This window comes from Schistocerca serialis, chromosome 11, assembly GCF_023864345.2.
Source record: "Schistocerca serialis cubense isolate TAMUIC-IGC-003099 chromosome 11, iqSchSeri2.2, whole genome shotgun sequence".
Classification (NCBI taxonomy): Eukaryota; Metazoa; Arthropoda; class Insecta; order Orthoptera; family Acrididae; genus Schistocerca; species Schistocerca serialis.
The window spans coordinates 174,139,597-174,154,232 of record NC_064648.1 but is presented as its reverse complement, the minus strand read 5'-3'; the positions used below and the strand labels follow the sequence as shown (position 1 = coordinate 174,154,232).

The 14,636-nt window shown below is 42.6% G+C and overlaps 1 protein-coding gene across 1 annotated transcript in view; it reads left to right on the top strand.

Annotated features, from left to right (window-relative positions):
* The window catches only part of LOC126426758 (uncharacterized), a 441,752-nt gene that overhangs the window by 419,839 nt on the left and 7,277 nt on the right, over positions 1–14,636 (top strand). Inside the window, exon 34 of the mRNA XM_050088747.1 lies at positions 10,841–11,165. Within this exon, the coding sequence (XP_049944704.1) occupies positions 10,841–11,165 (325 nt within the window). The remainder of the gene's footprint in view (positions 1–10,840; positions 11,166–14,636) is intronic.

The window sequence follows — 14,636 nt, the reverse complement described above, 5'->3', positions numbered from 1 at the left end:
GTGTGCCTCTGGTACGTGTTGTTTTAATTTTCATTCTCGCAACCAATAACTGTTAACTCCTGTAATTATGGTTGGGGGGGGGGGGGATCTATTTTATAGAACAACAGGCCTGATTTGGTTATTGTTGAAGGGAGGACCATATTCTGCAAAATCTGGCAAGAATGGTGAGCACTGTTGTCATATGCATCATCACCAGGTGTATTCCAGCAGGATACTGCAAGACCACACACTGCAGTTCTCAACACGGACACCTCGAGGAATGTACATATCTCAGATTGTATTTTCCAGTTCCGTAATTTGTCACCCACAGAGCACATTTGCAACGCAGGTAAGGTTCCGTATCGATGTTGTCTACAGACATTAGTTCCGAACAGAATGAAAGTTAAATTGTCTTAATACCCATTATACGGTGAATACTTCCAGAAACTTTGACAGTTAGTGGCCCGGTCCTTCGTGGTGTAGCATATTCCATTTCTATCAGTATAATTGGTTCGTATACGAATGCGCCGTGTGTGTTCCGAAAGAACAGACACCGCACATTCGTACAATTATTTCACCTCGACGGGTAAGAATCCACCTTCTTCAATGCAGGCGCACATTATGTCTGACCTCCTGCGTGAATCTGAAAGTAGCGAGTGTGGAGGACACGGACCGGGACTGCAGACAGGTGGTGCCGGATGGAAGGGTGGGTCAGCCGAGACAGTCCACGCAGGTGCGATAAACACTGTATTCGGGGTGGCGCAGTAGTTAACACAGTAGGGAGCAGGAGATCCCGGGCTCGAGTCACGGTCTTGGAGACATTTTCAGTCATCGCCACTGATTCCACATAGTCCTGATGCAACAGACGTTAGTAGTTGCTTTTGTTTCTTTTCTCCCCCCTCCCTTTCTCCTTCAATTTACACACAGTTGTTTTTATTAAATCTTCACTTCATATAGTAATTTCATTCTTCTGCTATTTTAAGTTATTTGTCATTAGATTGAAGAGTTCCAGCAAAGACATCACAACACGTCATTGTCAGTTGAGAGAAATTTCAGACACGGAGAACTTCGAAGTCGTTCCCTAGAGGAGTGTGTAAGGATTGTTGCTTTTCAGCATACGTACAATTGACTTTACGCGTAACAGAGAAAGTGCCGTGAAGCTTTTGCCAAAGATTGTTGTATACAGAGAATTCACAGTGCTAGAAAATTGTAGCAGAATGTTGCAAGGCCTACAGAGGATTGGCACTTGTTATGAAAAATTGCTGTCGGACCTCAGCGTAAACAGACGTATACATATTACGAATAAATAGACTCGAAGAGTCGGTGTCGAACGATTACACTGGCGACGAACAGTCACCGAAAGCTGTTACGCTCACTAAATACCTGGAAGTATGGGTACTGCGCGATAGAGAGTGAATGGCCACGTTAAAATAATTGCAGGTGAGGTAGATGCGAGACTGAGATTCGTCGGGATGTGCAGTCCACTCACAGAGAACGCATATTGTATGAATATCAAGAGCTCAGATGGAAACCCAGTTCTAAGCAAAGAGGGGAAAGCAGAAAGGTGGAAGGAGTATATAGAGGGTCTATACAAGGGCGATGTACTTGAGGACAATATTACGGAAATGAAAGAGGATGTAGATGAAGATGAAATGCGAGATACGATACTGCGTGAAGAGTTTGACAGAGCACTGAGAGACCTGAGTCTAAACAAGACCCCGGGAGTAGACAACATTCCATTAGAACTACTGACGGCCTTGGGAGAGCCAGTCCTGACAAAACTCTACCATCTGGTGAGCAAGATGTATGAAACAGGCGAAATACCCTCAGACTTCAAGAAGAATGTAATAACTCCAATCCCAAAGAAAGCAGGTGTTGACAGATGTGAAAATTACCGAACTATCAGTTTAATAAACCACAGCTGCAAAATATTAACGCAAATTATTTACAGATGAATGGAAAAACTAGTAGAAGCCGACCTCGGGGAAGATCAGTTTGGATTCTGTAGAAATGTTGGAACATGCTAGACAATACTGACCCTACGACTTATCTTAGAAAATAGATTAAGGAAAGGCAAACCTACGTTTGTACCATTTGTAGACTTAGAGAAGGCTTTTGACAATGTTGAGTGGAATACTCGCTTTCAGATTCTAATGGCAGGGGTAAAATAGAGGGAGCGAAAGGCTATTTACAATTTGTACAGAAACCAGATGGCAGTTATAAGAGTCGAGGGACATGAAAGGGAAGCAGTGGTTGGGAAGGGAGTGAGACAGGGTTGTAGCCTCGCCCCAATGTTATTCAATCTGTATATTGAGTAAGCAGTAAAGGAAACAAAAGAAAAATTCCGAGTAGGTATTAAAATCCAGGGAGATAAAATAAAAACTTTGAGGTTCGCCGATGACATTGTAATTCTGTCAGAGATGGCAAAGGACTTGGAGGAAGAGCAGTTGAACGGACTGGACAGTGTCTTGAAAGGAGGATATAAGATGAACATCAACAAAAGTAAAACGAGGATAATGGAATGTAGTCGAATTAAGCCGGGTGATGCTGAGGGAATTAGATTAGGAAATGAGACACTTAAAGTAGTAAAGGAGTTTTGCTATTTGGGGAGCAAAATAACTGATGATGGTCGAAGTAGAGAGGATATAAAATGTAGACTGGCAATGGCAATGGCAATGAAAGCGTTTCTGAAGAAGAGAAATTTGTTAACATCGAGAATAGATTTAAGTGTCAGGAAGTCGTTTCTGAAAGTATTTGTATGGAGTTTAGCCGTGCATGGAAGTGAAACGTGGACTATAAATAGTGTGGACAAGAAGGAAATAGAAGCTTTCGAAATGTGGTGCTACAGAAGAATGCTGAAGATTAGATAATAGATCATGTAACTAATGAGGAGGTATTGAATAGGATTGGGGAGAAGAGAAGTTTGTGGCACAACTTGACTAGAAGAAGGGATCGGTTGGTAGGACATGTTCTGAGGCATCAAGGGATCACAAATTTAGCATTGGAGGGCAGTGTGGAGGGTAAAAATCGTAGAGGGAGACCAAGAGATGAATACACTAAGCAGATTCAGAAGGATGTAGGTTGCAGTAGGTACTGGGAGATGAAGAAGCTTGCACAGGATAGATTAGCATGGAGAGCTGCATCAAACCAGTCTCAGGACTGAAGACCACAACAACAACTTGTCTGTGGTGTGGGTGATTTGCTCAGTTAGATTAGGAGTTTTGGAATATGGAAAGTAGTTGAGAAGTACAAGGGAAAATAAATCTGCGAGACTGGATCTCGCATTGTGTCCAGGTAGTTCAGTCGCCGATATGATTAGTGTACGGGGACAGAGGTTCTGGGTTCGAGAGCTGGTCTGCAAGACGTTTTTGATCTGCCGACTGAAAGCTCGTTATGAACATCTGTGTGACGAGTATGCTTCCTGCGTGACAACAGGCACGTGTATGAGGCTCGGTGTGACGATCATTAATGCACCGTATCGCACCGTGTCTGGCCCACCGGATCACTCGATCTTAATCCTGTAGGAATTATTTGGTAGTTTTTGGGACAGTGGGTGAAATGTTGCAGTCAACATTCCTATTATTTCACGAATGCGACGAATCTGATCGTAAATTAGTTGAACACAGCATATCCGAAGAAAATTGTGGACCCTCTCACTTGTCGAATTATGTCCATTATCAATGGCAGAGTTGATGTTACACAGTGTTAAAACGATGTCACCTGTGAGTGACAAATTTTTTGTCTGTTTTGGATATTTTGTTTTGTCGGACTGTGCCAGTGAGAATGTGAGTCGCAGGGTTTCGTGGCCACTATTAAAGGTATAATCTCGTAAGTTGTCAGGCCGTCCCGTGTTCCTCTTCATTTTCTTCTTACAGAGTCCACATTTTGACCCCTCACCTGGAATCATCTTCAGGAAGTTCCAGTTTCCACAGTTAGCTGGACACTGTCAAAGACCAGTTTGATGTTCACTAGTGAAAGGGAGTTTTCTGGAGCTTATTCTGAATAACAGCAGGATAAAGGCCACATTTTTAAATTTGTGGAAAATAACATAGTTTTTGTGGTGTCACCGCCAGACACCACACTTGCTAGGTGGTAGTTTTAAATCGGCCGCGGTCCATTAGTACATGTCGAACCCGCGTGTCGCCACTGTGTGATCGCAGACCGAGCGCCACCACAAGGCAGGTCTCGAGATACGGACTAGCACTCGCCCCAGTTGTACGGACGACGTAGCTAGCGACTACACTGACGAAGCCTCGCTCCTTTGCCGAGCCGATAGTTGGAGTAGCCTTCAGCTAAGTCAATGGCTACGACCTAGCAAGGCGCCATTAGTAACATTGCATGTATCTAAAGAATCTCACTTGTATCGCCACAATCACCAGATGTACCAAAAGGATGGATTAAAGTTGAGTATTCCAGAAGCTACGTACTTTTCTTTATAGCATTCATTACGTATCCTGTTTCAGACCTCGCGCCCATCTGCGTGGGCGTAGCGCGTGCCTTTCGGCTTCCTCTCATTGTGTCTAGGCTGTCTTGTCTAGACACAACAGTTTTTCCATTGGGAAATGGAAGCACCAGATCACCTCCAACTGCACGAGTCTCTGAAGTGATGTATATCTGTGGCAAAGTGTGCATAGACGAACTCAGCAGACAGTAAGTGTGAAATCTGTGGTAGGAGAACATCATGAGAACTGTGCTCTTAGATACGGATACTGGCAATGTGTAGACTCTAGTTAAGAAATGCAATATTTATGGTAGGGAATCCCAAAAGCAGCCTAGCTATCTAATGTATCTGTCTATGGTAGATCTCTGGAACAAGAAGCTGTGCAAGTTCTTGGAAAAAGGCACAGGTCGCACCCATCTACAATAAGGGTAGTAGAAGTGATCCACAAAACTACCGTCCAATATCCTTGACGTTTGTTTTGCAGAATCTTAGAAGATACTCTTAGTTCAAATGTAATGAGGTATCTCGGGCCGAAAGACCTCCTCAATGCGAACCAACACGGAGTCTGAAAACGTGCATCACGTGAAACCCAACTCACACCTTTCTCACGTGGCGTACTGAAAGCTTAGGATCGAGGCAACCAGGTAGATATTAATGTTTTTTTAATTCTGAAAAGCATTTGACTCAATACCGCACCTACACTCATTGTCAAAAGTACGATCCTGTGGGGGAATAGTGAAATTTGTGACTGGATTGAGGACTTTGTAGCAGGGAGGACACATCATGTTATTTCGGATGGGAAGTCAGATCTTGCATGCAATATTAATTGTAAAATCAGGCTGTTTGCAGATGATGCAGTTATCAACGCTGAAGAGCCAAAGAAACTGGTAAGCCTGCCCAATATCGTGTAGGGCCCCCACTATCACGTAGACGTGCCGCAACACGACGTGGCACGGACCCGGCTAATGTCTGAAGTATTGCTGGAGGGAACTGACACCGTGAATCCTGCAGGGCTGTCCATTAATCCGTAAGAGTACGACGGGGCGGAGATCTCTTCTGAACAGCACATTGCAAGGCATCCCAGATATGCTCAATAATGTTCATGTCTGGGGAGTTTGGTGGCCAGCGGAAGTGTTTGAACTGATAAGTGTTCCTGGAGCCACTCTGTAGCATTTCTGGACGTACAGGGTGTCACATTGTCCTGCTGAAATTGTCCGAGACCATCAGAATGCACGATGGACACAAATGGGTGCAGGTGATCAGACAGGACGCTTATGTACGTGTTACCCGTCACGAGTTGTATCTACACATGTCAGAGATCCCATATCACTCCAACTGCACATGCCCCACACCATTACAGAGGCTCCACCAATTTGAGCAGCTCCCTACTGACATACAAGGTCCTGTAGTGGTTAATAAAAAAGAAAAGGAGAAGAAAAGAAAAGGTCGAAAATGTGGGAAGAAATTGTGAATAAAAAGGGGTTTTTAAAATTGTTAATGACGGTGAAAAAGGGAAAGAATGAAATGCAAGTCGGACTTCGTATTACAGAAAAGTTATCGGACTTCATGATTCGGAAAAGCTTTTGTTGGGGTGGTCCTTGTGGCGTTTCTGAGCAAAAGTCAAACCAATTTGCACTACAAAAATTATCTGAAAGAGAACAGAGAATAACAAAATGTGATTAACAGGGGGAAATGGCGTAGATAAGAGTTCATTCTTTACCATGTTAATATGTCTTCTCTCGTGCGGCGTCCAGGTCTTGTTCTCCAAAAATTTCCTGTTTCATTTCTGCGTGAAAAGTCGTAGCTGCTCCGAAATTTTGCAGTCGTCCAGGAATCACTAATTTATACGAATCAAAACCGTCTTGGTATTGAATGCAATTTATTTTACGTTACTACTTCCATCCTCCAAATTTTGTACCAACTTCCACAATACGTCTGACATCAATGAGTTTTTTCGTCTTAATCTGACCACGACTAGCTAATAAGTAAGTTAAGCTTCCGCTCTCAAAGACAAAAGTGGGTAGAAAAACGAAAAGAGTTACAATTTTAGTACCTTCATTTTCTTATATATATTTTCTCTGCCATCGAGCGCTCGTACAGCTGCGACGGTATAATTTATATTCAAAGTCCCGCTACAGTCCCCAGATCCGTGAGGTTGTCTCCATACCCATTCACATCCAACTGCTCGATTCAATTTGAAACGAGACTCGTCTGACCGGGTGACATTTTTCCAGTCATCAACAGTCCAATGTTGGTGTTGACAGGCCCACGTGAGGCGTAAAGCTTCGTGTCGTGCAGTCATCGAGGGTACACGAGTCGGCCTTTGGCTCCGAAAGCCCGTATCGGTGATGTTTCATTGAATGGTTCACACATGCTGAAACTTGCTGATGGCCCGGCATTGAAATCTACAGCAATTTGCACAAGGGTTGCACTTTCCTCACATTGAATGATTCTCTTCCATCATTGTTTGTCCCGTTGTTGCAGGATCTTTTTCTGGCAGCAGTGATGTCGGAGATTTGATGTTTTACTGGATTCCTAATATTCACAGTAAACTCGAGAAATGGTCATTAGCTGCCTCGGAGATGCTGTGTCTCATCGCTCGTGGCCGATTGTAACCACTTTCAAACTCACTTAAATCTTGATAACCTGCAATTGCAGCAGTAGTAATTGATCCAAAAACTGCACAGACACTTGTTGTATTCTGCCTGTTTACATATCTCTGTACTTTAATTCAAATGCCTACACCAGCTTCTTTGGCGCTTCAGTTTGTATTGAAGTACTGTCTGGACGAAGCTTCATAAATATTCAGTCAGATCTTGATAAGATTTCAGAGTGGTGAAGAGATTGGCAACTAAATGTTCAGCAGTGTAAAATAGTGCACTTCACAAAATAAAAAAAATGTGGTATCCTATGACTATAATATCAATGAGTCACTGTTGGAATTGGCCAACTCGTACAAATACCACGTGTAACACTTTGTATGGATATGAAATGGAATGATCATATAGATTCAGTTGTACGTTGTAGACTTTGGTTTGTTGGTAGAATACTGGGGAAGCACAATCAGTCGTAAAGGAGATGGCTTACAAATCACTCGTGCGGCCGCTTGTAGAATATTGCTCAAGTGTGTGGGACTCGTACCAGATAGGACTGAAGGAGGATATTGAATGTATACAGTGAAGCGCAGCACGAATGGTCACAGGTTCGTTGAATCCGTGGGAGAGGTCACAGCTACTGAAAGAACTGAAATGGTACTCCCTTGAAGACAGACATAAACTATCCCAGAAAGTCTATTAACAAAGTTTCAAGAACTGACTTTAAATGATTACTATTGGGATATACTACAACCCTATTGTATCGCACACACAGGGGTTGTGAGGATAAGATTAGAATAATTACTGCACGCGCAGAGGCATCGATACAATCATTCTTCCCGTGCTCTGTAAGTGAATGAAACAGGAATAAACCCCAATAACTGGTACAGTGGGACCTCTCAATGGTTTTCAGAGTATAGATGTCGATGTAGATGAAGTAATTTTAAGAGATACGATGACTAGAGGCTTCCAAAGCTTCCCGACTTCACCCCCATCGGAGAAGTGAACACTCGGCTGTAGTGTGTGAGGAATAAAAACAATCTTGAGGCCACCTCCACAGGAAAACAATAATATTTGATAAACACGTTCCCCCTTTTTCGTTCTGTTATTACTACCTATTCAGTGTCAGTGGCCCGGCAATAGTAGCCAGATAAATGTCTCTGCATTTCTGCAGAATAAACTTGTGAACATTATTTTTTACAAGCAAATGTAACACTGGTCTCTGGCAGTGTTCAGGCAACCGGGGACAGTAGAAGATCCTGAACGAGATCACACTGTAGAGGTTGAAACTTTGACAGTATAAACCTCGGTTAACAGGAGAGCAGCTAAAAGTGAACAAACGTCGGCAAACGAGAATTGGACGAGTGATATGCATTTGGTAAGATTTGTATTGCATTCACTAGTATTTGCTCCTGTTCCACTTCTCTTCAATCTTTTAGCAAATTACCAAAGGAGGTTTGTGCCCTCTCCACTTCAAGACCAGCACTACAAGAACTACTGTCTTCTGTCTCGTACACATCTGTTGTCGACACGAGTTGCACGAGTGATCCGAAGAGAATATAATGTTGCTAATTGAAGAATATACGTATTGTAGGTCTTTCCGAGTTCCAAAAGTTCAGTATTCAGGTGTCAAAAGAAAAGAAGTGCCAGTGGTAAAAAATTGCCAAAGCACTCGAAGGTCCGGGTAGGAACATAAAAAGATAATAAATTCATTAGATCCTTATACCGGAATGAAGAGTGAATGAGTTCGGTATTGCTTTTTAGAAAGCAAAAGCACAGTAAATGTCCTTGGAAGTAAGGAAGTGTCAATATGTATCTAGTATGCTGGTTAAAATTAAAATTATACTAAAGACTTGAACATCCCCATTGCTTATGCTCATGGTATTTGTAATTATGTGGCTGATGTGTTAATGTTATGTTAGAGGTCTTTGATGACAAATAAAAATGATTTACTCGGGCTCATGCTATCTGCCGTGTAACTTACCCTCTGCATTGCACCTCGTACTGGTTTGCAGAGTATAATGTAGATGTAAATAACAGATTTTATCAAGGGGTCTTTGTGACAGTGTAACAATACGAGTCAAGATAGATGTAACGGAATTTGAATAGCGTATTTGACTCTATTGGTTACGGTAGAGAGATCGATCTTTTGGTCCTTTCTGTATATTTATATATAATATTGCACGAATAAAGACTGGGCGGGTGTAAAGCTATCGTTAAAAATGCCCACCGCGCGATTTGTTAAGATTTGGTCGGTCATAATAATAATGCTTTTGAATTCAGTTAAAATATAACACCGATACCTGTTTAGTGTTATTGGAAATAATATGTAGTAAATTAATGAGTAAGGTAGCCAATCCTATAAGAAGAGGTAAAATTGGGCATATTGAGGTGTTTTGCTTTATATCGACGGAGCCGATGATACGGCGTCGTTTTTTTCGTTTACTCCTAGAAATAAACAAGTAAAGAAGTGCTAAGTGTGCGTTGTGAAAAAATATAGGGGCGAGTTTTAAATAACTACGGTATACGATCAGAGTAACAAAAGGATAGTGAAGTGTGGTCATTAAATTGAGTACACTTACAGGGCGGTCAATTCCGGGATAAATCTATACGCATCTCACGAGGGACGCAGTATGGAGACTGTTTTTTTAATTATATCGTGGAGAGCTGGCTCTAATTTACGAAAAGGAGAAAAACGTTAACTTTTACGCGAACCCTTAATAATAGCGGACCGGAGAGAAAAGTGTGTAATTGTCTTACACCTAACAAACATTCGTGGAGGGCGGTGGCTACACTAGAAGAGTCAATTACAAAATACTGTACCATTATCATTGACTGTTGGTGTCGAGCAACCAAAACTGTTCATCAAAGGGTTTCGATGGAACTTGGGAGTAGGGTTCAGGCACTCGCATATACTCCACATCAGAGTGTGACTGAGTGGTGAATGCAAAATAAAACTGTGAACAAAGTTACGTTAAATAAAACAGAAGAAACAAGACAGTTTGGTCGTATCTATTGTTATTCCACAAACTGTAAAATTCCTTATCGTTGTACGAAGCCTTTATAGATGATCGTTACGACAATTTGCTTCCAAGGGATCTCGTTACGAGTTAAGTTTTGGGGACCTGGTGAAGAGGGGGTAGTTGGTAGATCCTAACTACTGCAGCTATTCTGGAATTAGGTGCTACCGTGACCGTTGTGTGTTGTCAGTGACTTAAGGTTACCGTATCTCATGCCCTAAGATCGACGCGCCTTTCCACTCGGTATAACGGTGCCTCACGGCAACAACGACAACGCCGACGACAAAGGAAGATATGGTAGAACAGGTCACATGTATGTTTCAGATTCCATTAATTACATTTTATTAGCATTGTCTTCCGTATGTACTTGAATAAATCCTGTTAGTATTTTGCGTATGTTACTGCAGACATCAAATACTATCTGATATATAATAGTTATTGAAATGAGAAACAATAACCAATGTAAATTTCACTTGAAAAATGCATGCCACAAAGCTACATTGTATTCATTTATTATTACTACCAGCGTCCATCATAAACCACCATCTGGAATAAAAGAATAAACAGTACTTCTCACACGTCATACAAACTGAGACAGGGAACCACATTTACTGATAATTCATTAAAATTGTGCACATATAACATAACAGAAATTAAAAAAATTCAGCTGAGACCCATTCGACAGTAACTGATAATGAGAAAATATTTTGTCAACCTGTAAGCTTTTATGTTCAGTGACGGCGAGTGTCACGGTGCGTGCTAGTACGACCTGCTCACCAAACGATTACTGTGTTCGCCGGTTGCAGACCCGAAATATGAGGCCATGTTCGAGAACGGCAACTTCCGACGTAACGGGCGCGTGAAGTGGTCGCCTTGGAGGTGTCCCGGGGCGGCGACCTCCTCCGCACTGCCCTCGGGCACCGGTGCCGTCTACCGCCGACACTACGCGCCCCGGAACGACCGCCAGCAACCGGTGGCCCCCCAGTTGCAGGGCGCCTCCGTCGCGTTACTCTTGGGGCCCGCGCAGCTCCGGGCAGCAGCTCCTGCCGAGAGTGGAGGCGGAGACTTCGGCACCGGAGACGTAGCCGTATCACCTCACGCGACCCTGCCAAACGCGGCGTACGAGCAGAGGTCAGTATCCTGTAAGGTCACACAGCCTCAGATGTCGCCTCATACAAATCTACGAGTGATTAAAATTCTTTGTCCCCCATCTGTCCAAAAAGTTTTGAGACCGGATTGATAAAAAAAAATGCTTCATGTGTCATACACAGTCTCCTTCCACTTGATCACACAAGGAATATTCGTACTACTGCACGAAACTCTCAGAGAAGCCCATCTGTGGGATGTCGTTCAACTCGCGCATTAATTGGCTCGAATGTAACTGGCTAGATGGAAAAATCTACTCACCGAGTGGCAGCAGGAGAACACACACGTATAGAGGTTAAGGAAATTTGCGAGCTTTCTTCTTCTGGCAGAAATTTTGAAGGGGACGGAAGTGGGATGAAGTAAAAGGACTAGCGAGGCTCAGGAAATGGTTAGAGTAAGGAAAAGTCGGCCAGAACACCGGAACAGGGGAGACTCACCGGCGACGAGAAGGAAAAACTGACTGTCAGAGACTGCACCGGACAGGATACGAAATCCTCAGTGGTTAGACGGGCGAGGTAGGGTTATAAGAAAGACTGAGATAATGACAAAACATCGTGCAGGAGTTAATAAGAATGAAAAAGCTAAGTGCAAAATATGTAGTAAAGTTGACAGATGGGAATTATAGGCAGGTCACAAAATAAAAGGTACAGAAAACTAAAAGGGATTGAAGAAAGGAATAGTTACTGAGAATAATTGCTGAGACTGAAGAAATTAACATAAATTAACACCAGATTGGTGGCAAGAAATGAGGACATGTTGTAATGCCAATTCCCACCTGCACAATTCTGCGAAGGTGGCGTCTGGGGGCACATGTGGTGAAGCGGGCACCGAGGTCGAGACTCTCGTGTTGTAGAGCGTGCTCTGCTACAGGATATTGCGTATTGCCAGTATACACCCTCTGACTGTGTCCGTTCGTCAAAACTGATAACTCGGTGGTGGTCGAGCCGATGTAAAAGGCCGCACAATGTTAACCTGTCAGCTGGTACGTGACGTGGCCCTCAGTACGACAGTGTGCGTCTTGCCAGTTACTGGACTCGTATAGGTGGTGGGACAACCTCACAGGGTTAGGAACCATAAGGTAGGGAGATGGGTGCAGAAAGAGCATAGGGCCTGATTTTGGTATTGCAGAGATTAGTCATGCTGAAACAGCTGAATAATACATTCAAGACCTGGTTAACATTTAGTCATAAGTCTCTGTGTTGCATCTTCCACCTCTAAGTTCCCACGTTTTCAAATCTCGTCCGGTGCAGTCCCCAACAATCAGTCTTTCCTTCTCATCCCCTGACCTGGCGGACTTTCCCAAACTCTCCCTATTTCCTAAAACTCACCAGTCCTTTTTCTTCGGCCGTCTTCATTCCCTTTCAACCCTCCTACTAGAAGAACGAGCCACTGCCTCTGAAAGATTGCAAATTACTTTAATCTGTATATGTGCGAGTGAGTGTTCTCCTGCTACTACTTGCTGAGTAGTTTTTTTGTTTGTTTTTTTCCTATCCAGTTACATTATATTTTCAAAAATTGGAAATTGTTTATTTTCAATGATACATTGTTTTGAAAGTTGGTTACATTGTTAAAGTTCTGACCCTTCGTGTGAATTTCAGCACTTTAATAACACTGAGTCTTGTCACAGATAATGATTTTTTTCCAGTATTTGGCAGTTTTATCAATTTCTGGCAGGCATCGACACACAGTTGTTTTTGTTCTGAAGTGAAAGTATGTGAGACAAACTTTGCACATTCTTTTCTCTTCTTCCAAAGCTTCTGGAGAATTTCTCAAACACTCCAGTTAGAGAGGTCGCTTCATTTCGATCTGCGACACAACAGTGTGTACACACTACAGCCGCAGTTACTTTACTTAACTCTGCGTGCTCACATCCGTTGTTTACGATCGGTAGTTCGAGCTGCCACTTTAGTTACTGCGTCGGCATCACTTGTACGCCCGGAATAAAATTAGTCTCGGAACTTTTTTGACAGTCGATGTACGTTAATACTCGGTACCTCGTGGCACGGCCGGATAGACCGAAGGCTCCTCGACTTCCTTTCAAAGTGGGCACATTATTAAAGAAACATCCAGTGGAAAGCTGTTAGACACTGCCATAGGCAACCGAAGAAAGTGACATATAACGATCCTCGATATCTCATTTCTGTGGGAAATTAGGTTGAGGGACTGACTGTGCAATAGTAGCACTGCACAAGTTCGTATAGTTGCAAGAGGGGAGCAGCATTTTTACGTAGATATATCTCCAGTGCCCGAAGGCATCTCGAGAGAATTATTGACTTACTAATATTGGTAAATTTATCTGGACGTGTCATCTTCAAAGGCAGAGAACTCATTGAAGCATTCTGTGGTTGTTTTAATGTTTCAAGTATTTTTGTAAAGATGGTCTGTAGAATTTTAAGGCTAGTTGAAGCATGGAATAATGTAACTGAAACCTTCTAAAGTGCACGGATGTAAATCAGGAGACACACAAGCTTCTGTGAAGACGTCCATTAATATAGGGATCATCTCGGGTATGTCTGTCTACACAACTGCTCCTTCCGTGCGACAGGCTGAGGTGGTGCGGTGGTCACTGCACTCGACTCGTTCAGGGGGATGACGGTTCAGATCCCCATCTAGCCATTTCTCGACATCGCTCCGTACAGTTGCCTGGGCGGTTCCTTTTTAAAGAGCACAGCCGATTGCCTTCCCCGCCCTTTTGTAATGTGAGCCCGCGCTTCGTCTCGAATGGTGGTGCTGTCGACACAGTGTTAAATTCTAATCTTAGTCCTTCTTCCCGTGTGTGATGCTGGATTAGCACCAAAAGAAGACAAAGCAAGGGGCAGAATATTCCTAATTGATAACTCAAATGTGTTGAGATAGAAGCTGATGATCTCGAAGATAAAGCAGATCGATGTGAGATGTCAGAGCTTTATCAGCTATAACCCTTTTTAAATTTCTACTGATCAGTAAAAAATTCTTTCTCGCTTATGGATGAAAATCCTAGAATGGAAATGTGGATATACATAAATATATAATAATGTGACAGGATGTAGTTGTTACTAGTTGTGACAGATCTTTATAATACAGCATATTCAAAAACTGTTGGGAGTCTTAATGTCAGTATAAAGACATTTGCACATGTAGTAAATAGCACAAGGGCTAGTCGAACCAGTCACTGTGTTATAAATAGGGAAAGGAAAGTTTTGCATTGACAGTAATTGCAAAATTGGGTACTGTACTGTCATATCTGAAAATCTGCAGTTTTTATGAAAATAGCAAAATGTGGCATTATGCCTGTTCCAGCGTAAAAGTGTCATAAATATAAGTGCAGCGAGTTAATAATATTCGTAATGATAGTTATTGAATGTCGAAATTAGATTTTTAGTTTTTCCCGAGGCTGAGAAAAATGATTTCTTGCATAAAGACTTCTGGCTCTAAACATCAAACAAAAATATTGTAGTTCGAACAAGTTCCATTCTG